The sequence below is a fragment of the Alosa pseudoharengus genome, unplaced genomic scaffold, assembly GCF_046254945.1.
Source record: "Alosa pseudoharengus isolate Yale_2024_CS ecotype anadromous, Long Island Sound unplaced genomic scaffold, YU_APseudo_1.1 YU_APseudo_1.1_scf_12, whole genome shotgun sequence".
In the NCBI taxonomy this organism is placed as follows: domain Eukaryota; kingdom Metazoa; phylum Chordata; class Actinopteri; order Clupeiformes; family Clupeidae; genus Alosa; species Alosa pseudoharengus.
In genome coordinates, this window is record NW_027468587.1 from 9,852,982 (window position 1) to 9,880,943 (window position 27,962).

The 27,962-nt window shown below is 42.9% G+C and overlaps 2 protein-coding genes across 2 annotated transcripts; one reads left to right on the top strand and one right to left on the bottom strand.

Annotated features, from left to right (window-relative positions):
* Positions 1 to 1,231: 1,231 nt before the first annotated feature.
* Positions 1,232 to 11,152, bottom strand: lingo4b (leucine rich repeat and Ig domain containing 4b). Its single transcript, XM_076279636.1, has 3 exons — positions 11,128 to 11,152; positions 7,350 to 7,360; positions 1,232 to 3,073 (listed from the first exon to the last, which is right to left on the bottom strand). Exons 1-3 carry the CDS (start codon positions 11,150 to 11,152, stop codon positions 1,232 to 1,234), a joined length of 1,878 nt encoding a protein of 625 aa, XP_076135751.1.
* Positions 11,153 to 22,172: 11,020 nt separating this feature from the next.
* Positions 22,173 to 26,906, top strand: LOC143118916 (cathepsin K-like). Its single transcript, XM_076280055.1, has 8 exons — positions 22,173 to 22,321; positions 22,729 to 22,849; positions 23,291 to 23,413; positions 23,604 to 23,759; positions 24,616 to 24,834; positions 25,127 to 25,292; positions 25,827 to 25,935; positions 26,400 to 26,906. Exons 1-8 carry the CDS (start codon positions 22,311 to 22,313, stop codon positions 26,497 to 26,499), a joined length of 1,005 nt encoding a protein of 334 aa, XP_076136170.1. The 5' UTR covers positions 22,173 to 22,310; the 3' UTR covers positions 26,500 to 26,906.
* Positions 26,907 to 27,962: the final 1,056 nt, after the last annotated feature.

Sequence of the window (27,962 nt, forward strand, 5' to 3'; positions counted from 1 at the left end):
TTTTTCTCTTCTGATTGACGGCAGGTCGTGCAAAACTAATTTCATGGACTGTTGAGTAACCTTAGAATTATAGATGATACCAGAATCACTTCACTTTACTTTTCACATTTTCACAAGCTATAAGCACAATTCTGCTTGCAGAAAAGGGAAGTTGTCACTGACATACTTAGTGTGTGTAGGAAACCTGGTGCATAGTGCATGAAGTTGTGCATTCACTTTCATTTCTCTTCCCTTGATCCATTCGTTTGAAACAATCAAAGGCAAACATTGACAGCTCAACAGCCAAAATTGCATATTGTTTTAATGCAAAATGAAAGAGGTTTACAAAGAGGTTTTCAAAAAGAAATGTCATGAATAGGCTATTTATAAAAACTCAAAGTGAAAATTTGCAAAGCAAAATATTCGCTGAGGTGTGTTCCTGATTTGCCCATAAAAGCTTTAGGGAAAGCACTACACTAGTGGCAACATGGGAGATACTTGTCAGCATTGTGCCTGCAAGGTATGCATGGTTATGCAAGGTATGCATGGTTATGCAGTGTAAGTGTAAAATGGAAGAAGAACATTGATTTTGTGTTTACCATCAAATCAATACTGAAATGTATTCTAACGCTTACAGTTCAAAAGCACCCAAAACATAAATTATTAGAATTGAATGTCCGTCTATGCTTAGAATCATTTTTGGTGAGAGAAATCCTATATTTAGGTATAACAGCCACACGTTGATATGAATTTATATATATATATATATGAGACATAAAGAATCTCTATCAAATCTCCCAGGAAGACCAATAATACTAGAATCATTCATATGTGCCTTCACTGACTTCTGTATCAAAATACTGCTGCTAAATGTGGCACTTCATGCAAAATATATGTACACTGCAGAGAGGACTGCAATTTACATTACATGAATTAAATTAAATTGTACCTTAATGAAAAATAGAGAATATCGTACATGGTTAAATGCCATATAACATACAGCATACAGCAATTGTTAGTTTAACCTTCAACACTTGGAACACAGACTATAAATGACAGACAAAACAGTTGATAGCAAACCCTTATTATTATCATTATTATTATTATTATTATTATTACTATTATTACAGATTCCCGCTCTGTCTAAGCAGGTTAACAAGCAGCTTTTGAAGGCCTGTTTGAGTTATAGACAGAGAAACTATGGTTTGAGTGCCAGCGTGTGCCAGAGTGCCAGCGACATCACTTCCTCTTTTCAGATGAGCTTCATAGTGAACCTCCCCGTGTCCCCGTCCCCTCCGCCGCCGCCCATGGAGGACCGCGGCACAAAGTCGATGGTGGCCGTGTGTTTGATCTGGCCCTTGCTCTGGCTCCAGAAGAACATGAACACGAAGCAGATGGCCACGGAGCTCAGGAAGGACAGGAAGCCCATGGTGGTGGCGATGACCAGAGTCTTGGCGTCGAAGGGGTACGGGTTCGTCACCTGTGCGGAGGTGTTGGTGGAGGGCGGGTACGGCGTGGTGCTCCAGCCGCCCTCGGGGTAGTAGGGCGCCGTGCGGTTGCGCGGGAAGCCCTGCACCTGGAGCTTGACGAAGATGCTGTCGTTGCCGGCGGCGTTGGTGGCCAGGCACATGTAGGTGCCGCTGTCCTGCACCTGGGCGTAGCGCACCTCCAGGGAGCCGTTGGCCAGCACGCGGATACGGCCCATGGACGTGAGCATGGTCTGCTGCGTGGACAGCCAGGTGATGCTGGGCAGCGGATAGCCCTCGGCCTTGCAGTCGAACAGCGCCGTGGTGCCCTCCTCGGCCAGCACCTCCTGGGGCCGGCGGTCGGGGATGTAGGCCTGTCGGCAGGTGAACACCACCGGCAGCTCGCCCTCGGAGAAGTCGCTGATGCGGCGGCCGCGGGCACGTTCGGGCGCGGCGCACACGGGCTGGCGCCCGTCGAAGTCCAGCCGCAGGCGCCGGCGCGCCACCCACAGCAGGCGGCAGTCGCACGCCAGCGGGTTGCGGTCCAGGCGCAGGATCTGCAGGTTGCCCACCGAGTGGAAGGCGCTCTCCTCCAGCGTGGTCAGCCGGTTGGACGACACGTTGAGCAGCCGGAAGTGCGGCAGCCCCCGGAACGCCGCCGGCTCGACCCGCAACAGGCCGCCGCCGACCAGGTGCAGCTCCTGCAGCCTCAGCAGGTCCCCGAGCTGGTTGCTCAGGATGGTGGTGATGGGGTTGTAGGAGAGGTCCAGGTAGCGCAGGTAGATCAGGTGCCTCATGGCGGCATACGGCACGGCACTCAGGTTGCAGTTGGTGACGGCCAGTGTGGTGAGGTTGAGGCCCAGCAGGCTGTTGCTGCCCACAGTGTCCAGCGAGGGCCAGTGCAGGATCTTCAGGCTGCGCAGCTGGTGGAGCCTACGGAAGGCATTGTTGGGCAGTGCGCTGATGGTCAGCCGGCGCAAGCGCAGCTTGACCAGCCCGCCCAGCTGCGACAGCGCCTCGCTGGGCACGGACGTCAAGTTGCTGCGGTCCACGTTGAGCTCCTGCAGGCCCTGGAGGCCCACGAAGGCGCGCTGCGAGATGAACACCAGGTCGTTCTCGCCCGCGTTCAGCTGCTGCAGGCTGGCCATGTCGCGGAAGGTGTAGTCCAGGAAAACCAGGATCTCGTTCTCGCTCAGGTCCAGGCTGCGCAGGTTGGACAGCCCCGTGAAGACGCCTACAGGGATGATCTTGAGCCGGTTGCTACGGATCTTGAGCACGCGGAGACTCTGCAGCCCCTGGAAGGCCTCCACCTCCATCATGGAGAGCACGTTGTTGCTCAGGTCCAGCTCCTGGAGCTTGGAGAGGCCGGAGAACTGCCGGCGGCTCAGCGTCTTCAGCCGGTTGGACGACAGGTCCAGGCGCTTGGTGTCGGCCGCGAAGCCCTCGGGCACGGCCGTCAGATACTTCCGGGAGCAGTTCACCTCCTGCGTCTCCGGGCTGCAGTCGCAGCGCTGCGGGCAGGGCCACGGGACGGCGTCTGCGGCCGACGCGCTGGCGCACCACAGGAGGAGCGGCACACCCCACGCCCACAGGTGGGCAACAGGCTCCCCAAACATATTACCGCCTGCCTGTGGAGCACAACACGGGAATCACCTGCCATGTAATGGCACTCTATCAAGTCATCTGCTGTAGGTTTCTGCAGGTTTCCACAAGTTAAATGTAAGATTTTTTAAAGACCTTTTTAAGACCTCTTTAAGACGGTTATGAATGAAATTTAAATCACGGCAATACTGACAGAAATATGAGGAAAAGGTCCCAGAATTATTAGCAAAGTAAATAAATTTGTTCTCTAAACTTTTACACAAGCTACAAAGTTTTTTTGTTATCAGTTCCACATAAATCTTGTTATCATTTTATTACATTGTGGTATGCTGTATCTGAGAGAGATTTACAATGTCAAACAACTTCAATCTATGCTGCTAATAAAAATAAAAGACCAGTGTTGCACGTTCAATGAACATTAACAGAATTTAGACCTAACTATGCATATTTAAGACCATGGGCGGATTATGAACTTTCGGGCCCCTGGGTCCAGATGTATTAAGGGCCCCTCACTTATTGTCGTATATGTGGGAGGGGGGGTTTGGGGGTCCTCCCCCAGAATTTTTTTAATTTGTTTGATGTGATTTCCTGTATTCTGGTGCATTTTGGGGATCGCCAATACTGATTTGTTGATATTAAGGCAATGATTCCATGCAAAGGCTTGGGCTTCAGGGCCCCCTGACCCCTTGGGCCCCTGGGCCTGGCCCGGTAGGCCCGTCCAGTAATCCATCCCTGTTTAAGACAAACTGCATAATATTGTAATGTATTTAAGATGCTTTAAGTCCTAAAATGCATATTGTGAAATGTGTAGACTTTTTAAGACCCTGCGGAAACCCTTTATTGTGATAAATTGTGAGTCTTTGCATAAACTATATCCATATGACCGAATTGATTGATATTTGCACACCAACATTAGATGTATAATACTATAGGCTATAAATGCAGTAGGCTATATCCACCAAAATCTTTGTAAATTTTAATTGTTGCTTAATATGTACTGTATGAAATCATACTATAATTATTTGGACATTTGTTCAAAAATTTACCTTAATGTCTGGAAATAGATACTATTACTGGGATTAACTCCACACATTGCATACAGTACATGATCTCAGACTCTTGCACTAACCAGTTCCCTGTATGAATGCAGGTTCTCATAACCAAATAATTTCCAGGATGGGTTTTGCTCGGGAGGCGAAGATCTCTGGCGAAGACGTCATGAGAAAACTCACTTCAAACAGCCTGGGGAGGGGAAGAGAAAAAAAAAAGATTGTTTGATTGTTTCAAAAGATATGTTTGAAAAGAAAACTTTCACAAGACATTGTCATACTATTTTATGTCAAACCAGTCAACTAATCATGTTAGCAAATAGTGTCAGATCCTCAGAGACATACCAAAAAAAATCACTTCATAAAAATCTACACGAGAGGGAAAAAAAGATTAATAATCATAAAGACATAAAATGAGCAAAAGGCAAAATGCCTCAGAGGCCCACAGCTGCACTGGGATCGTGTCCCTATAATTATGGCCCGAGTCAGTACAACATGGACCAGGATTTGCTCTAAAAAATATCTCATTAATTGAGAGAGGCAAGCAGGAGGGAGGAGGGGTTCAACAGACACTCATCTCACTCACTCATCTCTAGCGAAATGAGCGAGAGCCATTTGCTGGGTGCGTTACTCCCATGCCATGCCAGCCATCCACAGTCTCCTGTTTTATGAGCGTGGGGGTGTGGGTTGGGTGGGTGGATGATCCGTGACATGGAGGGACAGCTGCTCTTCAGACTCTCTCTCCCTCTCTCTTCCCCCCCCCCCTCTCTCTCTCTCTCTCTCATGGCCCTGTGTCACCTCACACCATAAGCCATAGGTTCAACGTGGAGTTAAAGGGTGTTGAAAATCAACTGGAGAACATGAATGCTGCTGTACTGTGTTATTTCTCTCTCCTTCTTTCTCAAAACTCAAACACGTGTTCTTCCACACAGTACCTGTCATCACAAAACAAGATCATGTTCAGTTTTTTTAGCATGTGATCTGCCAAAAGATCACAAGAAAAACAGTTTCAAGGAACTCACAATAATAACATTTCCTGTTCATGTGTCAATTCTTGCACACTGTCAATTCTTGTTAATCGTCAGGTCATTTACTTACACGGGGCATATACTCGATTTAGTTATTTTCAGTATTTTACTTGGCACACTATATGTTTTTGCACAAAATTAAAGTGGTGTCTGCTTAGAGAAGCAGGTTGAGTTACATAAACTGATACAAAAGCCTGTTTCCCAACAACACTCCGATCCATTAACACACAAAGATGCAGAAACACAGAAACACATTCACATTCTGCAACCCAAAACCAGCCACAAAGTAAACACTGAAATGCCTAATCAAAAGTCCCGAACTCAGAGACAAAGTCAAACCTGTGTGCAGTGAGGCGTCCCGCTAGGCTGGAGTCACAACGAAACATGCTTCCTCTTGCCCTGGTTGGTCCTTGATCTACGGCCTTGCTGCAGTAAATTTGAAAAGCGATCCCTGACTGGGTCCAATCTTGTCTCATCCCTCCTATTCACGCAAAGGGCCTTATACCGCATTGGAATAGCTGACTCATAATCCAGTGCTGGCAACTCAGATGTTTTGGCCTGGCCAGCCGCGCCATTCTGACACGATATTCACTTTCTGTGTGACACAGAGCTGAGCTTACACAAATTAAAAGTGTTGATCCCTCCGTGTCCACTCCACACAGACACAGAATGGCAGGTGCAGCCACAACGCCAGTGGTGGTCATTTGGAAATGGCACAGAGGCTTTCAGACTCACTTTCTCTCTCTCTCTCTCTCTTTCTCTCTCTTGCTCTCTCTCTCTCTCTCTCTCCCTGTCTCTCTCTCTCTCTGCCTGTCTCTCTCTCTCTCTGAGATTTCATCAACTAGGTTAAACAATGCTGTTCTACTGTCCAAACACTGTCGCTAGAGACTGCCCTTACTGTCAGAGTCAATCAACAGACACACCAATTAAGTAAACAAAACAAAGTTCTTGCCTGTCCATCAAATCCTGTCAGACCATAGTAACAGAGTTTGTATGATGTGCACAAATAAATAGAATTTGACATTCTTAACCAATTCTATAATTAAGTCTACCTTAATGGTATTTTTATAGAATTATGTCACCAGCCTCAGTTTGTTTATATGATTTGTAGAGGTAATTAGTGGCACAGTGCCTGATTGACCAACCGGACGCTTGGCTAAACCATTTGCGTAACCGCACTTGCCCACCTCCATTTCAGTGAAAGCCAAGATCTTATCTAACATGTAACACCAAGCCAAACATGGTCTAATATCCGAGCCAATCTGTTTTTGCGCTGTCCTCCCAGACAGTGCGCACTGTGACATATGGCCACCATATTCCTGATCCTGTTACTTAATATCAAAACATTCCACTAAGCTTTCCTTTGTCTAAGTTGCTATTGTCACGAACTCAACACAAACTGATGCATTCACCTAATTTTACCTCACCAGTAAAGACTCCGATCAAATGAATTACATAATAGATAGCGGTCTACCCAGGTAATAACACATGGGCCTGTCTTACATTTGGTCCCCTTGTCTCTTAGTTTTACACAGAAAGGCAGGTATGATGAAGGACTTCGTTCAATGATAACAGTGCAGCACCAAGTATTTAAGCTGCTCCCGAAAATCCAGATCTCATTGTGGCAGCTTTGTTATTCTCAGGAAGAATATGTCTACCACTGATTACAGTTAACTGAGAATTCACCATGGTCTCTAGCAGTGGTTCTTAATCTGGGGGTCGGCAAAAATATTGGAAGGGACGCTAAATGATGTGTGTCTGGATTAAAAACATTTTTCTGAAGGTTTTTAGTCAAAGGCTGCCATTAATGCATTTTGTGTTGACATAGCCTACCTATGAGAGAAGACGCCTTTGCTTCCAATGCCCATCTCACAACATTTCGAAACAAAATTCCACCAGTTAGAGAGAAGGGGGTCTCGAGACTTGGCCCATATGTTTTTGGGGGGTCACCAGACAAAAAGTTCTTGTCTGGTGACCACTGAACCACTGGTCTATAGAAACATAACCAGGTGTCTTCGGATGTCAAGATATCTAAAACCTTTTTACAAAGGAAAGGGCAGTATTTTATACATATTACAGTGGCTTTTCCACAAATAGCTTGATCCTCTTTTTTGAAAAAAAATAAATAAAAGGTTGGCGTAGAGGAAAAGGTTGCAGCTTTTAGTGCTGGATTGCCTTGTCGCTGAATCAGCTTGCGTGCGTATGCATATTACATCTTATAAGACCAGAACACTGGCTTGGCGGCCTGGAGAGCAGCATTTGGCTCTCCTTGGGCCTTTTTATATTCTGCCTGAGCTTGTGCGTCAGCACCAAACCAGGAACTGTCGTCTGAGCCACTCCCGACAAATGCACCCCAACCCCCACCCCCCGCCCACACACACACACACACACACACACACAAGATGCCCCTTTTGCCCCTGTGTTCAGGCAGGAGAATGCACAGCGCTAGCCAGCCCATTCCTCCCTGACACCCACGAACACGCTATTCTTAGAGGCTGGAGAGCCCCTGATGAGAGCCACAGCACAACAGCACACAGTGCAAATCCCCAATTAGAAAAGGGGCCTAAGAGAGACAACAGTAGTGATGAGAGGCTACAAGTGTGCCTTAGTGAGACCCTGTTTATTGCCCCCGACACCTGACTAGAGGGCCACGGGGCTCTGAAGTGTGGTGGTATGCCAACAGCCGAGTATCAAAAGTCTGGAACGGAGCACAACAGGTGTAGGGGGGCAGGGGCAGCGATGGATGGCAAGAATGCTTATGGGATATGTGAGTGTTGTGTTGTTGTTGATTTTTCCTTTAGGTCTGCCAAAAGGGTAGGGGTCAGTTTGTCTGCACTAATCAGATTATATTTCATAGGGAGAATAAAGCTGTGATAATCAAACTGGGCTTGTTATAAATCCATACCACGGTTGATGTGACTGAAGCTACCCTCACCCCACTCCTCCAAGAAAAGAGTGAAACTCGTGATCGTGGTTTGGTTATGAGAATTAACATTTTAGAGGCGACGTGATCATGACGCGAGTCTCTGTACGCTGACGGTTGAACATCGCTTGACAGATTGATTTTGTGTTTGTGCATGAGGATAACTGAGGGGAGAGAGAAAGGGCTTTATCCAGCTTTAGGGCTCCTGACTGCCACAAATGAATTTGATGGGTCTGCACTCACATTTCCAGCTGAAACGAGGCTCTTGCTTCCTGCTTATTTGCAAGCATTGTGTTGGAAAGAGCTACCGATGCCAATGTGCCTGTGCCTTTCCGAGTGCATTTACATGACTTGTATGCTAGACAAAGGCCATGCTTGCCAGTTGTATGTGTGTGATGGGTTTTTCCTCCTCCTTGTGTGGGAGCAGGATTAGTTGCTATTGAGAACTGTGTGGCAGTGGGTGCACACAGAATTTAAACACTGCAGGGTCTTTAAAGTTGCATTTCATCAGACTACTATTTATTTCATCTGGAGCGGTTGGAGCACTTTAACTCTGTTGCATTTTGCATTGACACACAAGTAAGCCGGCCGAGTAGGAGGGAGATTTTGCTCTTGGATGAGGTATGAAGGTGTCCCTAATTGCAACATGCAAAACGGGGTACATGGTCAAGGTCTTGACCCTATGCTTTTGGGAGTATGGGTTTTATATGTACTTGAGGACCATTGTTACAGCAGCCGTTTAAGAGAAATTAAACACAAACTGAATGGACCACTGAAACATTACATTTACAATATTAGTCATGCTTTAACTAAGCTATGTGCCTATCTAACCGGATAGTAACTATTCATAAAAGTAAAATAATAACTATTAACATCTAATGTGGCTCTTCACTAACAGGATTTTCCACATGCAACATCCAAGTACACAGAAAACATAAGAATTACAACCAATATCACACCTTCATGATTTATCTGAAAAGAATGTCTTAAACCATGGCTAAAGCTCTGTCACACACACACACACACACACACATAGAACAAGTGTTTCTTCTAGTAAAAAAAATACAAAACAAAACAAAATCCACACAGATTTCAAATGATATTCTGGATTATTCTCTAATGAGCAACCCAGATAAACTGAACTTGATTAGGGGATTACCTCCAGACTAGGACATTGCATTTCATTGATTTGACTCACAACTAGCCTCATTCCACATGCCCTTAGATTAATGAACAAAGGGTGGTTTGAAAGGTTGATGCGCAGCCTAGACAGACAGCTAGATAGCTAGCTAGCTAGCTAGATAGATAGATACTTTATTGATCCCCAGGGGAAATTCAAGGAAACCCTCACACTGGCTGGGGGAAATCAAACACTTTAGTAAAGATGAGAGCCTCACTCCTCAGCGTTATCAATTCTCTGTGTCAAGCTAAATAGAGGGAGCGGAGATAAATCATTCCCTAAGAAGTGACTGGAAGACAAGGAATGCATAAAGCGCACTGATTAAATTGCGCTGTTGGATCCTCACCAAACGTCCTACACCCCAGCGGGCCTTCTCTCTCTCGGCATAGAATTTGCTTGGCTGTACATTATTCATGCATTTCGAATCAGGTTGATTCTAAAAGTTTTAAAGTTTCCCAACTGCATCAGCGTTCAGTGGAAACCTGAAGTTTTACTAACGAACCATATCGATATTTTGTTTTTAATTATGGGTGTCATATAATGACATCGTCTTGTGTTGTTGTGGAATCATCAGACGACTCTTTAAATTAAAATATTTGAGCATATACCTTTCTTTATGTTTAAATTTCGATCAGGCAAGTAAACTCTTCATCAAACTGTTTTAAATTGCGATCCGGCAAGTCAACTCTTCATCCAACTGTTTTGATGATGTGCATGCTGAGTTTCAGGGGTTAAATTGTAAGCTAATGTTACTGATTCAAACCATATAGGCGAATACAGCAATTTGCATGTAGTGCGCATTATACAAATATAGGAAGAACCGAGGTGAAGGAAGACTGGTCTAAGAACATAACACTTCCTTCCGTGTCATCGGAAACATACAAGTCTACTGCAGCCAGCAATTTCAATCAGTGTTGCCGAGACTGGTGCACAATTAAGACTATGTCGATACAGCAAGTTGTTCTGGTAAAAATTCAGATGCAAACACGGACCGTATTTATGTGTTTAAGGTTGAAGTTTACCATATCAGCGTGACACCAAAGATAATGCCAGAAATATGAAAGGCAGTGTGTTTCAAGTCAAAACTTCCTTACGAGACAGCACTCACTCACCTGCTGCAGTCTATTTCAAAGATAACGATGAACGTTTCCATAAAGCATGGTTCTTCCTTGCAAATGCAAGCCTCTATCCTTCGCTTTCTGATGCGCAGTGAGCGACTTCATGCTTCAAAGATTGCAGTGACATCAGCTCAGAAAAACACGAACATTTTCAGTTGTTCATCTCCTTCATTAATTTCCTATGTGTGCCGCACCATTCTCAGGAGTCCTGTAAGATAATTATATCGCTTGTTTTAATTTGGGTCGATTTTTCCTATATTTGACGCTCTCGAAGGCTCCGACGGCACTGGATCCTAGAAAGATTCCCAAACTATTGTTATCACATGTGACCTCACCGTTCATTCAGATGCAACTCCATACATAGGGTAGTGCGGTGCGGGTAACATCCCGACAGGATTTGCGTTTTTATTCAATTAAGTCGGCGCTGGAGACTATCCGGGACAGACTGTTGCTTTGGTGAGGGCATTTTGTAGGAAGGATGGGCAAATGTGCACGGGTCAGCCAAATCTCCGGATTTAGGTAAAACTCCAGATGGGAACAGAATAAAATGCTGGCTGGCCATAACCTCAGCTGCTTCGGCGCACATGCCGATTCGCTATGCGCTGCCTCAGAAATATACATTACGCCTGCTTGGTTGAGCCATTTAGTTATTGATCACAGAGTAATAGAAGTCTAAAAGTCCATTTAATCAATCCACAGAGTTCTGACCAACTTGCCAACACATTTCTTTCAACGTTATTATGATACCTAAAGGCTGGTGTTGCAGATTTGCAAGATGATACAGTATACTTTCACCTCACCCCCCATCTTCTGCAAATACATTAGGGGATTAATAAAACACAGAATAGATTGGATTAAGACGCCTTCAGCATGATCTGTCCGGCCATTTTATGTTTTTATGCCAACTACTGAGGGAGCTCAGCAAATGGCACGACACTCAGGTGGCAGGTCTGGCCGCCGTGACTTTAAATTCAATTAGCCTAGAGTGGTGGATTAAAGTCACTCGCAGTGCTATGCATGTCTTTCCCCCATAGCCTGCTGTGGAGATGCGGAGCACATATAAAATGGCACCCGTTTAGAAAATCCTTTTAAGCTTATTTATTGACACTATTTCTAATCCCTTCCTGTCCCTCGATGAAATCTGGACTCCTTGCTAGTGCAAATCAGATGACTTATTTTCATGTTCGCCAGCCCTCATGAGTCGAGTGTTTGACACACTCTGTGCACGGGTCTCTTGCTGTGTTGATTGATGTTTTGTGTGCAGTGTGCATTCAGGAATGCATAATGCATTACGTGCCTCACAAATGCCTGCCAAGAACAAATCTGTGTGTTGGGCTGGGTGACATGTGGAGAGAGTTCCCACAGTTTATGAATATTTGTCATTCACATACAGTGAATATGGCAGTGTTTTGATGTAGGCAGTAAATGATTAGCGGTTCAGTTTAGCAACTGATTGCACTTGATGATTAGACCCAGGATGCCAAATGGGGTTGACCCCTGCCTTGCAGCAGCACATGAAGCATCTGCCATCCCCCTACCCCCACCAACTTAATACTGCACACAAGAGGGAGGGCCATCTGAAACATAAGCAGGTGCAGAAGGCCATTAAATCTAACAGCACTCATCACATGGGTATGCTTACACAAGGGCACTTGCCATGTCATCTTAAGCCTACAGTAACGGGAGCCATGCTGCCTGGAGACGTGCAACAACTGCTAAGGCATTCAGTCGATATAAAACTTGGTAATTTTAGTGTTTTAGTGGAATAAATTGGTCATCTGCAGACACACCGTCTGCTTCTTTGAGGAGAAATGGGACTGTACGTCCTGCTAGGATCCAGCTGATTATCTGCTGGATGAGTCCTGCTTGCCCAGATGAGCGGCTGGACAGACCCCCATATATAGACGTCAGTGTGTGTGTGTGCGTGTGCGCGTGTGTGTGTGTGTTTGTGTGTGTGCATCTATGTTTCTTTCTGTGTGTGTGTGTGTGTGCATCTATGTTTATGTGTGTGCATCTATGTTTCTTTCTCTCTGTGTGTGTGTGTTTGTGTGTGTGTGTGTGTGCATCTATGTTTCTTTCTGTGTGTCTGTGTGTGTGTGTGTGCTATTAAGGCATCCATTAGTGTTTTAGTGGGCCGGGATGGTCTTGGCAAAGCCGTTAGGAATTTAATTAAATTTGGCCACTGGAGAGAGAACGTCTTAAATGAAGGAAGGGAATGGGAGCCTGTTCTCTATTAGTGGAAAGGTTCACCTTTATCCCCATCAGGAGCTCCGTCTCATAAACTCTTAAAAGTAATACATCAAAACCAGAGAGTGCCCTACTTTATTCCTGTCGATTTTACGAGCCAAGTGCAGCAATCTACAAATGACAGTACAAAGATCAAATGTTTCCACTGGGGAAGGGAGAGAAAAAGTACTTAAACTAGCTCAGTAAATCTGCATATTGGTGAAGCTACGGTGACAACCATACCAGAACCCTCCGTCCCAGTCTTTGCAATTGAAGTCCTGACAATGATTAAAGCCTCATTATTTTTTTCTCAAATCTCACACCCTCTGATCTCTGCTAGAGACCCAGCAGCAGAGCTGGCTTGGTGTTGTGCCAGTGGTTGTTTTAGTAAGCACACTGATTACATGGGGATTACTTAGTTTGGATGGCTCTTGACCGTCATCCAGTGTTTATATATTTATTTTTTTTGTCCTGTAATGAAAGGCCTAAACAAATAAATATTGCAGTCTCTGTCATTAAAATGTTGAACGGGGATAAAAATGAATGAAATGGAAGTTCTTAGAAATAATTTTTGTGTTGTGTTTTCCCTTGTCACAATGTAACTAGTTGAGAACAATTCATGTTCAAAGAGTCGTCCCGTGAGTGCTTTTGAGGCACATATTTAAAGAAGGATATAAATAGACAAATATGTATCATAGTGTACTTTTCTTGCAGATTACCTTGTGGATGTCCAGTGGATAAAGTGTAAGTGTGTAATGAAGTGCTTTAAAGACCCACTGCAGCAATTCATTAACCCTTAAAAACTCATCTTAGTCCTTCAAACGTACCTTCATATGTTGTTGTTTTTTTTTTTGAAAAAAAAAAGAAAATTCATAATGAATTTGAAACAGCTTGTCTACAGATTGTCTACACCCTTTGCCCCCGCCTTCAACACTGTTTATGACTCCACCTGCTTGCGAGTCTCTACATTTTTGTAAACTTAGTTTTGAACAACATATTCGGTCACAGCGATGTGCAACAGCTTTTTGAGGTAGTTTTTATATAGATATTAGAAAGCTAGGTACCGCATTGTCCGTCGAGTTCTATTAGGTGGTATACCGAGACACCTGTCTGTTTTCCAATCAGACACCTGTTTCACCATAGCCTCTAGTGCAGGGCTGCCCAATTTGATTTTTTTTGGCCCAGTCAGAATTTAATTCTGTCTCAACGTTCTATTGACTCAAAGACTGGTTGCAGTTTACTATCTGACCACAGCACAGTTTAACATTATTTTAGATGGGGCTATAGGGGGGCGCTATTGAGCTTCTGTCAGCGCAGATCCATAGTGAGGAGGGCTGATGAGAAGCTAGTAGCTAATCTGAATTGTCCAATTGTCATTCAAATCAAATCTATTTGTATTAATATTTTGTTTATTACCTTTGTGTATTAATATTGTATGAATATTTATTTTATTATTTCTTAATATGTGAATTAAGAAATTTATGGAAACACATTGTGTTGCACAATAAGTTTTTTAAAAATGGTTCCCATTCCTGAAAAAAAAAAGATTATTCTGAAGAATGTGTCAATTTGTCCCATAGGGGCATGTTGTGTTCTATATTAATTCATATTGATGCAAATAACTTTCTTATAAAATAAGATTTTGATTGCTTCAGATACACTATATATTTCTACTACTTAAAACAGCCATATGGATGTTCAATCATTTCACAATATTAATAAAAGTACTGTAAACAGTGCAAAGACAAGCACAGTAAAGAGTAGTGTTTTTATTTCTTAAAAATAGTCTACTTTTTATATAATATAAATTACATTTCAATTTAATGGTCTGTGAAAAATACGGCCCTTCAGGTCCGTACCCACACACAGGATGAGCGGCTAGGACTCACTGAGGTGAAGTGATGTTGGGGTGAAGACACAGCAAGCACACGTGGATTGTGGTGGAGAGTGCAGATTTATTTACAGTGCGATAACAGTGCAAACAAAAAGACTTGACAAGACAAAACAAAATTCAACCAACCGGTTTCTTAAGCACTAGCAATTTCCACACTGAAAACGTTCCATACAACCTCTTATCTAGTTGACACTCTTCAGTCTCTCTCACAAGGCTCTCCATCAGGCAGAAAAGCCTTGCTTTAAATAAAGCCAACCAATTAGGGGCCAATTGGTTGATACCACTATGATTGAGGGGTGGGGGTTACCCAGCTCCCATACAAACAGACGTGCACAATACATACATTGATTAACCTAAACATACATTGGAAACATAACTTAACACAGATCACTACTAACTAAATATTCATATTTAAATAATACACTACAATAACACTACAATACATACAGTTATTTAAAATGGGGATGAAAGCCACCCCGCACAATCAACACATTTCCCAATCCCCATTTCCAACCAGGGAACACGTGACCCAATTGCAGGGAGTGAAAATGTGCGTGCGAGAGTGTTTCAGTATTTGTGGGTGTAGGAGAAATAGTCAGTCTAAATGTTCTGGAAAGGGTCAGGCAGTTTGGGGAAAAGGAGGGACTCCCTTTTCACATGGTCCATGAATTGAACATTTAGTTTTGGCCTGCGGCCCTCCACCCCGAGTCATTTGTGGCCCTTGACGGGGAAGAATTTGGGCAGCCCTGCTCTAGTGATTGTTGCCCCCACCAAGATGGCAGCACTATTTACGTACGTTCTGGAGCCCTATGTGGTATCTAGCTTTCTAATATCTATGGTTTTTAGGTCTTTTTTAGGTAGCTTCTTTGTGTCAGAGGTGCTATCCTGTCAGCATCGACATGTAAAACCTGCCGTATTAAAAAGGCAGTGAGCATAGCATATCCATCATCAAGTCATTTACAGATGAAAGATAAGAATGAAAACTTGAAAATAGATAGATAGAGCGCGTGTGCAAACGACAGTGTACAACGCATTACTGATAGCATTTGATTATACACTTTGCAGTGTACTTTGTTTTGTTCGTCTTGAACTCAGCCCTGGGTTCCCTTCTTTGTCACATAACTACGACAGGCTTTTCTTATCAATTAGTTTAAAACCTCAAGTGGTTCGCTGCTCATCTAAAGGGGACTTCACATTGCATGCGGAATGCGCTTCGCTCACCGCTAGGTTGCTTTTGGTTGAGGTAATATCCCAAATATTTTTGATGTGGTTGCCGCAGGGCTCAGCGCAAAAGACTCAGTGCACTTTATCTGAAGCTGTCATATCATGTGCAAATGTACAGCTTCAGATAAAGTCACCAAATGATGTTGGTCCCATTGAGTCATTGTGTCTATGGGAATGGCTAGATGCAACATACAACCCCCAAAACAGAAAACGTTGGAACGTTTCTCTTAAACTCATTTTTAGCTGCAAAAAGAACACAGACAACATATCAAATGTTGAAAATTACAAATTTAACTATTTCATGGAAAATATGTGTTAATTTTTAATTTGATACCAGCAACATGTTTTAAAAAAAGTTGGGACGGGGGTAACAAAATGCTGGAAAAGTTGTGTAATGATAAAGAAAACAAATTCAACAAGTATTCATCACTCTGTGTAAACCTGTGTACACAAATGATGAAACAATGCAAATTTAATGCTTCTTAACATGACATTGTGAAGTATTTGGGGAGTTCATCATCTACAGGACATACTATTATTAAAACATTCAGAGAATCCAGAGAAATCTTTGCAAACAAGGGAAAGAGCTAAAAACAAATTGGATAGCCATGGTCTTTTGGACCTCAGATGGCACTGCATCCACCCCAGACCTGTTTCCAGGCCTGTCATTGTATGGGCTCAGGAAAACTTCTGATAACCATTGTCTATGTGCACAGTTTCATACTCAAATTCAAAAACTACAGCCAAAATTGTAAGAGCCAAAACAGCCAAAACTAGCCTAGAAATCTAGACGCGCCCCTAGCGGCAGCAAATTACATTTGCTGCCAGGGCTAGTCTAGCAAATCTCTGTTGGCTTGTGAGCTCCAGAAATCAAAACTTAATCAGGCATTGAAATCGTGTATAGAGTCGTTTGGTGGGCTTAACATAATGATTGATGGCAGAGTTGCAACGGTTTGGCTTGAATTCCCTGCTACTTGAAAACAAATATCCTATTGCGTCCTATTGCGTGCAGATGGAATTTGAAAGACAACTGATTATTCCGCCCCTCGGACTGAGCACTGCGAACGGTGAGTGCCCAGACCCTACATTTTAATGTGGGTCTGGCTCGCCAGGCTAAGCCAAAACTGTATTGAGACAGAAAACACCACCTTCTTATCTGGGCCTGTGTAACATGGAAAAGGTCCTGTGGTTAGATCACAATGTGCCATTCTTTTTGGAAATCATGGACTCATCTGGGCTAAAGAGAAGGGGGCCTATCCAAGTATCCAATCTATCCAACATGTTTTAGTGCTCAGTTCGAAACATCTATGACAGTGTGAAGGAGCATTAGTGTCTACAGCATGGGCATCTTGCCCATTTGGCAAAGCACAATCAATTCTGAATGATATATACAGTTTTTTTGAGCAACATATACTGCCAATCTGCCATTCAGACAATGTCTTTTCCAGGGAAGACCTGGAATATTTCAGGAAAACAATGGCAAAATGAATTCTGCACATATTTAAATAGTAGATCTCTATAGAGGAAGAGTCTAAAGGTGCTAAAATGGCCTGTCTGCAATCCATCCAAATTTGTCAAATTAGGTGCATAATGGAATGAAACATGACTAAGAATACCCCATACTGTTAAGCAACTGAAATCCTATATCAGGGAGTAATGGGACAACATTTCATTCTTAAAACGCTAGCAAATAGTCTCCTCAGTTCCTAAACATTTACAGAATTTTGTTAAATGAAGAGGTGAAGCAGCACAGTGGTAAACATGCTTTTTTGAAACATGTTGCTGGCATCAAATTCAAAATTAACATATATTTTCCATGAAATAGACCAAATTTATTTTCAACATTTGATATATTGTTTATGTCCTTTTTGCTGCTAAATATGGGTTTACAAGACTTGTATATTATCACATCCTGTTTTTATTTGCATTTTACATATCATCCCAACTTTTTCTGTTTTGGGGTTGTAATTTCCTACAATTAAATAAAGACTGAGATAGTTCTGTTTGTGAACAAAGAGGGAAGATTGAAACTCAGCGCCTACTTGGAGTCTAGAGCACTTCAAACTAGAACCTTTGTCAAAAACCTTGGTGTAATAATGAAGAGCTTAGCTCAGAGATTTTGTGTTCAACAATAAAAACAAAAACAATGCTTGAACGTTCTATTTGGGTCCCAATCTACTTCCTCTGCATTAAGATTATGGAATGTTAAAAAGGAAGTCTTGTGGGGCCAACTATGATGCTGATAATGGAACTCTCTTGAAAGGGTCTATTGCAATGCTTCGCTGGCAACTCCAACTAATTCAAAATGCAGCAGCCAGAATCTTAACCAAAACAAAGAAGAGATTACATCACCCCAATCCTCAGGTCTTTGCACTGGCTCCTATTTAGGTTTAGAATTTAATTTAAAGTGCTACGCATTGTCTATAAGACACTAAACGGCCTGGGCTCAAAATATATTGCAGACATATGCACAATATAAACCTACTATAGGTCTCTTAGATCTACTGACGCTGGTCAGCTGGTAGTGCCCCGGGTCTAAACTTAACAGGGTGAAATAGCATTTAGCCATTTTGGTGCCCACTGTTGGAACCAACTCTCATCAGAACTGCTCCAACAGTTGCTTGTTTCAAAAAGAAATATAAAAATATATTATGTTCTACTGCCTTTGATTAATCTGTTGACTTTTTGTTTGTTTTTGTTTGTTTTGTTTCTAATTCATATTATTTTTCTTTGTAGTGCTGTTTATATTGCTTTTTTTACATGCATTGTATATATTGATTAATCTTGTGTCATAACATGTAAAGCACATTGAATGACCATTGTGTATAATAATGTGCGATATGAATAAATGCACATTTACATTTACAGTCAACGTGATCTTACATGACATAGGCCTATGTAATTGCCATATTGTGATGCCTGAAAATTCCTTAATCTGTGATTATTTGTCATCTGCCTGTCAAAGCTTTTAATTCCATAAATGAATCGAATGCAATGAAGACGATTGTTTCAGGTATGAAAAGCTCTACAGTATTTGATTCCATACTTATGGTCGGGTGTCTGCTGACACTCATTCATTGACACTCAGAAGATAAATCACATCGGCAAAGACACAAAAGTACTAATTGTCCTGTGGACTCTGCCTGCAGTCTGTCATTTCTCTCTCTCTCTCTCTCTCTCTCTCTCTCTCTCTCTCTCTCCTCTTCTGTAAACAGAAAACAGACAGACACAGATGACCAGACTGAAAAATATTCAAATAGAATGAAGCAGTAACAATGCACCAGTTTTGTTAAATCTCCCGTTAGACTAAATCTCCTAAATTGGAGATCGCTCGGCACGTGGCTGCTCAGTGATTTACAGACAAAAAAAAGAACATTAAAGAACAGACAGAGAGAGAGAGAGAGAGGGAGAGAGAGAGAGAGAGGGAGAGAGAGAGAAATGACACACTGTGCGCTTCCTGGCAGCGTGCGGCTGTATCGTAATGCCCCAGTCTGTGTGTGATGCACGGTTCATCACTGCTGCGGCTTCCCCCCATTAGTCCACAGACAGGACTCATAATCTTGTGCGTGGGGAACTGTCATGCATGAGCCAGCAGACACAACAGCACATGACCCCTTTGACTACAACAAATGCCTTGAGCAGACGCCAAAAGTTAGGAATGGCTTCTGCATTTCAGGGTATCCCTGAGTGGCTATAAAGTGGTCTTTGGAATACTTTTTTCTGTGTTTTATGAGGTGGTTTTTTTCTGCTCCAGAATTTGCATATTTCTATCAAAGCTGTTTATGTAGCAGCTATATTTTGTTTCTGTCATATTTTATCTCCAAGGGAATTGTAACAGTGATAATGGCATAGCTGGTGCCTTGCCTTGTTTGCAAATACACCTTATTTGTTTTGATGTACTGTATAATAGCTGTGGCCTTCTGCTCTATTCAATTGACAAGTATTGCTGACTCTGCATGTTACGATCCCTGTGCTAATTGAAGAGAGGAGAGGAGGGGGTGGGGCGAGAGAGGGGTTGCGGTCCAGTATTATGGCCCAAAGGAATTTTCTCCTGCCTCCAATGTAAAGATTTACTGTGCTATTGATGAGGTGATTTCATCAGACTTGGAATGCGCTCACAAATCTATCATTCAAGGTCTCCACAAGGTCTCTATTTTACAGTGAAGGAAAATGAAGAGCTTTGAGTAATATGTTTTTGTGTGTGTGTGTGTGTGTCATGTATGTCATATGTGTTTTGACAATAAATGAACATGGATTATTTTCACCACACAAAAAAGAACCCTGAAACAAAACAAAACAAAACAGAGCCATATTTCTGCTTCCTCTACCCACTTGATTGTCTTGGTGCATTAAGCAGCATAAAAGACAGATGTAATCTCCCAGGCCATCAGAGGATCCCAAAGCCCTCTTTTAGCTGGAGGTATTAATGTTTCATCAGGTCAGTGAAGTAAATGCAGACAAGCACATAAGATGAACATATTCATTAAATATATTTTAGATGATTTGTCAGACATGTTTAGCATAGCCTTTGGCTTCTAATACTCAGAAAATACTGTGGCATTGTATTGTTTGGTTATCATAAGCCGTGTTCCCATGTTCCCATTTAGGAGTTAGTGTCGTGTGACAGGTCATGGGATTGGTCATATGACTGGAGCAAAGGATCATGGGAAGGCTGCCTCGGCTTCCAGTTTTGAGGTGCACTTGGGCTGCGCGCATGACAACAGGAAACAGATGTGGATTTTGGCTGCTTTGAAGTTTCTGGGGAAGTGGGGGGGGGGGGGGGGAGAGCACAGTGTGCTCCCGGAATGCAGTGCTACGACGGCGGTGCTCTGAGCTCCAGTCCTTCGCTACTTTTCCCACAGACACATCCGAGTCTATCTGACCTGTAAATGCAAGCGGTGGTTCCCCACGGATTCACAGGGAAGAATGAATAGCGTTTGGATGACACTGTGTGAATAGACAATGATTGAATCCCTGTTTCTGAGGGGTATGTTAGTGATACACCATGGCCCAAGCTGCTCTCGCTGGCTGTCCCGTCCATAAGTGACCAGATGGATCGAGGTTATCAGGGGTTCTGCAGGCCCGTGGGGCTTTGTGTGGGCTTTTCTCATTAGGCAGAGTGGTGTGGTGATGTCAGGGAGACTTGTTTAATAGCCAGCCTTCATGTGGGGGGTGAAGCCAATAGGCCAGTGGAGCAACACAGGGCCCTTATGTGCACACAGATCAAACCTGATGGCCTCAGTGCTGGGTGAAGTACATTAACTGTGGAAGATAAGTGTGTGTGTGTGTGTCTGTGTGTCTGTGTGCACGCGTGGCTGTCTAAATGCGTGTATAAGTGTGTATACTCGTTCATACGTGTGTGTGTGTGTGTGTGTGTGTGTGTGTGTGTTTGTTTGTGTATGTGTGCACGTGTGCCTGCGTAGATGTGTGTGTGTGTGTGTGTGTGTGTGTGTGTGTGTGTGCGCATACACACATGTGCGTAGATACATATATGAGTGCACACTCATTCATATGCGTGTGTTCATATGTGTCCAGGTCAAAGAAGGACACATCAATCAAGATATGGAGAGAAGATGTATGTGCTTATCTAATGATTGTGAAGTAGCTTAATACTTATGTAACATCAAAGGACTATAATTGTGTGTTCATGAATTTTGCATGTTCTCTTCATCAGATGAGCTCTGCTAAGCTATGAAGCATTGTGTTGCTTGTGTTGTTGTCTCAGAGAACAGGAATATTAAAAGGGATTCTTCAGAAGAAAAATAGCTTGACTGTCCATCAAATGCTCCCCCATGCATTGGCATTGTTCTCCTAGGTATTATATAAAAGTACTGTCGCATTTAAGTAGCCTACTTTCAGAATATAATTTGTTTACTACAATATTATTAATAATTAATATTATTGCAGTAACCTTAAAGTGTAAATGTATGTTGGACACACACACATGAACACATTCACATAGGCTACACTGTATCATCTACATCTACACCTACATAATTAGTTACCAAAGTGGTCTTAGATAATAGCATACATGTTTTCATGGTCTGTATTACAAGTGATGACTTAAATACAAATTACTGCACAAGAAACCGCTAAAACTCACGGGGCTATAGATCGCCTGACACATAACCGTGGGATCACTGACTGACCGACAAAGGGAAGTTGCTGAGCTTGCAACCGATTGTAGCCGACGTCATCTCACCCGCCGAGGAATGCCTTTGGATGCACTTAATATGAAGTTATAGATAATTGGTGCTGTTACACCAGGTTTCGAGCAGAAGTTTCATTAAGACTAAGTAGGCTACTGACTGCAGCTCTTCATAAATTCATTATGATCTTAATGGCCGAACAACATGTCTACGCAGTGATTGTAGGCTAATACAATACAGTACCCAAGGCATATGCCACAGTAGCCTACTGTAGAGGGGGAGGGTAGCCTAATCCTAAATTGAAATTTGACACCTGACATCATCTGCGCCTGAGCTATTCCAGATGTAATTCCGCTTTGTCCGAAGTTCCCCTGCAAACCAACTTCCTCTAAACTTTGGAATATAAAGCGTCTACCTACTGACCTAGTTATAAACGACTGAATCGCTAAAGAACAATTGCACCTCGCCAAAGATGGAACTAAGGTAAGCAAAACCCATTCAAGCAACCTTATGTACCTAGTTTCGTTACAGTTGTACAGTTGTAGGTACCATAAAGAGTGAGTAGCCTAGTACCAAGAATTTTGTTTTGATTTATGCATACATACACCCTAAAGTGAACCTTTGGGTAAAGTTATACGACACATTTCTGAAGAATGATTTAAGTTATAACAGGGATTGTCGGTTGATCGGCCTATAATTGAACGACTTGCCTGAAGTTGAATCGCCATTAGTTTCGTTATTTTGTAATCGCCATTAGTTTCCAGATAACCAAAGTAGGCTAGTGCGAACTTCTGTATTACTGATTGTCAGAAAAAACAACAAAAAGCTGCCAGTAATTTAAAGTAGGCCTACATCACAGATTTGAATAATGTTCTGGCTTTCCTTTTTAGAATGCATCTGTGTGTCGGTCTGATTCTGCTGGGGACTGTCTTGGCCCAGCCAAACAATCTCTCACTGGACAAGGAATGGGAAAGCTGGAGAGCCACACATAACAAGGAATACAATGGCTTGGTAGGTTCAGTGTCTCACTTGAGCTGAACAACTCTATGTTGTCCTATCATCATATACGGAGGTCCTTGATAGAACATCTTTTATCCAATACAAATTGAAGTAATATCCCTCAGTCTTCAGCTGTGTGGTCAAACATGTTTGACAGTGGAATGTAAAGTGTGACTGTTGGCATCCTTGTGCCAATGCAAACAGCCTGGCTATCAATTAGTTTGTCCACACACTCTTGTAAATTGCTCCAAGATGCCATAGTACATCACAATTCCCATTTACATGGGTTTCTTGACATTCCTGACGTTTCTTTCTAAACAATTAAATGTTCATTGTATGTATTTAAAAAGCTCATAGATCTTCTTCCAGGTTCAATGAATACAACTGTCAGACTGTGTGGGTATTAAAAACATGTCCGTGCTCTCATGTTGTCTGTGATTGTCTGTGCTGCAGGGTGAGGAGGCCATCCGCAGGACCATCTGGGAGAAGAACATGCAGCTGATTGAGGCGCACAACCAGGAGTATGAGCTGGGGATCCACTCCTACGAGCTGGGCATGAACCACCTGGGGGACATGGTGAGAGATGATCAAGCAGCATCAATAAAATGTCACACCTTTTCTTCTCAACACATGTTGACTTCCTGTTTCATGAAAGGGCCGCTGTTCCCATACATTTTCTTCTTTTTTTTTTCTCACAAAATAAGATATTTGAGTTTTGTGGTCTATGTCAGGGACACTTGACTTAAGGCTACAATATTCTTTCTAGACCACAGAAGAGATTTCGGAGAGAATGATGGGGCTTCAGGTGCCCCTGTACAGGGATCCTAACAACACCTTCACTGCTGAACCCAGAGATCTCCAGAGGCTTCCCAAATCTGTGGACTACCGCAAACTAGGCTACGTCACTCCAGTCAAAAATCAGGTAGGAGACCACACGAAGGCCTGGGAATTATGTAACTACTTAAGTTTTTGTTACTTAGTCAGAACAATTTAGAGCAGTAATGTGTGGCCTATCCCTACACAAATAAGAAAGTACAATGTCTATAATTATAAAGAAGTCTGTTTGTGATGTCAATCCAACCTTGATTGTCAGATCGTATAATACTATTAGCCAAATCAAGTGTTAGTTGTCAACATCCTTCTCCAGGAATAGGCAGGCCCATATAGGAATGAGGAAGAGAAACTGCTTATCATGTGTTTACAGTAATCAGCCAACTGACTAGAGTAACAAGCTCCCTCTTGTGGAATTTAAGGGAACTGCACCATACTCACCACACAGTTGTGTATGCAGGTTTAGGATGAATATTGGTAAACTACTTCAACACTTCTAAAAAGCTGTACACTTCTTTTGCCATAAGGATTCTGTCTTTTTTGAAATCCACTCATCTGAAATTCTGTTAATAAATCTCTTATCACATAGCCTAGAAATCTAGACGCACTGAGCACTGCGAACGGTGAGTGCCCAGACCCTACATTTTAATGTGGGTCTGGCTTGCCAGGCTACTTATCACACAGCCTAGACCTACATTATTATATGCTATATGTATGTAGCCGGACATGTGAGTTGACCTTCATAAGAATTACAAATTACATCAAGTGGTACCTGATCTCATCACATAGCCCCCCCCCCCCCCCCCCCCTTGTGAGAGCATGCCCTCACAGATGTGCTATCCCGGGTTCCATTCCCACTGTTGTGAGTCTGTGGCGATTTGGATAAAAGTGCCTGTGTAAATATCAGTCGGCTTTATCTTTAACTTTAATGACGGGTGTTGTTTTAGGGCTCCTGTGGCTCGTGCTGGGCCTTCAGCTCGTGCGGTGCTCTGGAGGGTCAGCTGATGAAGACCAGAGGCCAACTGCTGGACCTCAGCCCCCAGAACCTGGTGGACTGCGTCACGGAGAACAGCGGCTGCGGCGGAGGCTACATGACCAAAGCCTTCGACTACGTCAAGAACAACGGTGGCATCGACTCAGAGCAGGCCTACCCTTACGTAGGACAGGTGCGCCCCTCAGAATAAACATTGGACTCATTTCTGTTAACTTAAAGGTGTACGGGAATGTTGGAAAATGAACGTTCTAAAGAATATCTGGATTCATTGAATTCAACATAGAATTTTAGAACGTGTTGCGGAACGGAATCTTATGTTAGAATTACTACATGGATTCTGATAGATAAGTGGTGAACAATTTTTGTGTACTTGAAAGTCAAAGTGACAGTCACATTTCATATAATGATTTGGTCTCAGAGACATTTTCTGCATTTTCAACTTCCTCTTTTTATTTTCTCCCCAGGACCAGAGTTGTGCTTACAGTGAGTCAGGGAGGGGAGCCGACTGCCGTGGGTTCAAAGAGATCAAAGAAGGGGACGAGCGTGCCCTGACCGTGGCAGTGGCCAAGGTGGGACCCGTGTCCATTGGCATCGATGCCACTCTGTCCACCTTTGCCTTCTACAAGAGAGGTAAGTAATGGACATTATGACCGTGAAAAACAACATTAATAGTCATACTTTTTGCACTGCGTTATTCCTGGCTTGGTAGTTTGCTGCTGGGGATGTGTTGACTATAGTGGCAGAGCATAGCTTTTGGCCAAGGATAATCCATACGGCAGTAGGCCAAGGCTCTTTGCACAGAAGAAAAGAACATTCAGCCGTGTATAAAGCCAGTTGTTTGTAACTGTATCTGTTACACACTGGAACAGTGTCTATAAAGGTTAAATCCTCTTAGTTGTTATGAGGGATACAGTATATCTTTATGAAACTGATGAGACTAAGTTTTAGTTTGTTTTGGATGTTTGTAGTGTTCAAGAAGCTGTGCTTGCATGCAGTTGCCTGAAAGGTTGTGGGTTCAATTCCAGGCTTTCACCGTTGTGCCCTTGAGCAAGGCACTTAACCACAAGTTGCTCCAGGGACAATGTAATCCCTAAATGAATAAATATGAATGTTATGGCAGTGCTTTGGTAAGTAATATTCCATGAATGATGTTTTACCTCCTAGGTGTGTACTATGATCGCAACTGCAACAAAGATGATATCAATCATGCAGTATTGGCTGTGGGTTATGGAGTCACCACCAAGGGCAAGAAATTCTGGATTGTGAAGAACAGGTGAGTGCATGCCCATAATCAACAATTTACTTACACTTACACGGCACTTACAAATTGCTTTGTGTAGCAGATTCCAGCTAGCATAGCTCTGCGTGTGGAATGTTAGTAAACCTCACTCCCTTAAGAGCAGTGCTGGCATGAAAGCTAGCAGCCTGGGCGTTTAGCTCGATTGTCAGCACGCTCAAGTTCAAGCGGGTTTGAGTCCGGGCGTGTGCAGGGCTGAACTACACAGGTTCAACACAACGCAGGTTACATTTGGGTTAAAGTGCCAGTCAGTAGGTTTGTGTGCTCTTTTTTATTCTCTCTTACGGAGATACGTAACACTTCTCCCTTGAGTAGTAGTAGGAGGCCTGTGCGCTGGGTTAACACTCTCATAACACTCTCATAACACTCATTTAACACTCTCCTCACTGCTGCCAATGTGTTTCGCACCCTTCACGATTCTTTCTCTTTTTGGCTGGCAGCTGGGGTGAGGATTGGGGAAACAAGGGCTACATCCTGATGGCGCGTAATCATAACAACGCCTGTGGAATCGCCAACCTCGCCAGCTACCCCATCATGTGATCACCAGATCATCAGGAGGAGGCATGGGATGAGAATGACAACTGAGGGAACTACTTCAAATATCAACTACAAGGCACTGAGTCTGATTCACGTGCCTCCAGCTGGCCTTGACCCGACCCTGTCCTTGCTTGTTTGAGTTAGTGTGTGATGTGCTGTACAGTGTTGCTATGTTTTCATGTTATGAACAGTTGAGGATGTTGCCATACGAGCAGTCCAAGAATGTTGTTGTGCAATATATATATATATATATATGTAAGCCACACAATTTGACAAGATGTCAGGATGGAAGCACATAATGCAATTCTTTGTACCTCATGAACAAAGTATTCCTCCTGGTGAGGCTTATTTGTAAACACACACAAAAAAAAAAATGTTTTTAACTGATGAAATAAATGTTGAGTATTTTACATATTCTTCTCAAAAGTCTGGTTAACACATTGATACAATCATACTTTCTCCCTGATAAGTAGAAACGTATGATTTATTGAGTTAACAAACAAAGCAACTGAATAAAAGGTTAAAACAAGTTGTCATTGAAAAAATAAGGCATTACATCTGTACAAAAAGTAAACAATTCTGAACACTAGATGGCAGTCTCAATCCAAACCAAACAAAGTTCAAAACCAAATTCATCAGTTATGTTGAGGCCACACAAATTAGGTCATAATATAAATGTACCAGTTCTATCTAGTGATAGTATTTAGAAGAGTCTGTAACCCCTGTCACACCCATGATGATTTAACTGGCAGAATAAACCAAAATGTGTCCAAAGGCTGCAACCCACAGGATGCTGAATGTCTGTTTGCACCTCGGTGCCAGTGCTACAGTTTTGCTTGATCGCTTTACAGTTTTTTTCGATTGCTTTAATGCTCGAGTCAACTCTGACATCACATTTTCAAAACATACAGAAGCACTCTGGCCAAAATGACACATTTTGCTTGCAAAAGACACTTCAAACATTTGGAACATGCAGCAAAAGCTAATTTTGCCTTCAAACGACACAACTTGTAGTCAAATCACTGTATGCTTTCGATCAATCATTACACAATGGACAACAAAATGCAAAACCCTGTTTTCAATGAGGAGTGCAGCCTTCATTATGACCGCCACTAGCGAATCTAGCGAATCGGTCATAGGGATTGTCAAAGTTTGTTTCTTTTTTTCCCCGTCACCTTCCTGAATTTTTGGTCAATGATACCCGGGACACCGAAACACCAGGGCACATGAAATTTGATGGGCATGTAGCCCCACTAGACTTTTACAGAAAAAAATTGTTTGGTCCCGGGGGCCACTCTCTCCCCACGCTGAAACCCCAAAAAAATTTTCCTAAATAACTACCTGAACCGTGGCACCGAGGATGAAGAAATATTTTATGGTATGTTGGTCTCAAGGGCCCACATCAACTTAGCCCACAATCACTCTTTTGTGATTTGCACCCACCCCCCCGTAAAAAATGAAAATGC

Excerpts from the sequence above, each read along its gene's own strand:
- lingo4b (XM_076279636.1), bottom strand. The coding sequence starts at position 11,152 with ATGGGGGGTGAGGTGAAAGTATACT.
- LOC143118916 (XM_076280055.1), top strand. Across the intron at positions 22,850-23,290 it reads ACAAGGAATACAATGGCTTG|GGTGAGGAGGCCATCCGCAG; the intron begins GTAGGTTCAGTG and ends TCTGTGCTGCAG. Across the intron at positions 24,835-25,126 it reads CCTACCCTTACGTAGGACAG|GACCAGAGTTGTGCTTACAG; the intron begins GTGCGCCCCTCA and ends TTTTCTCCCCAG.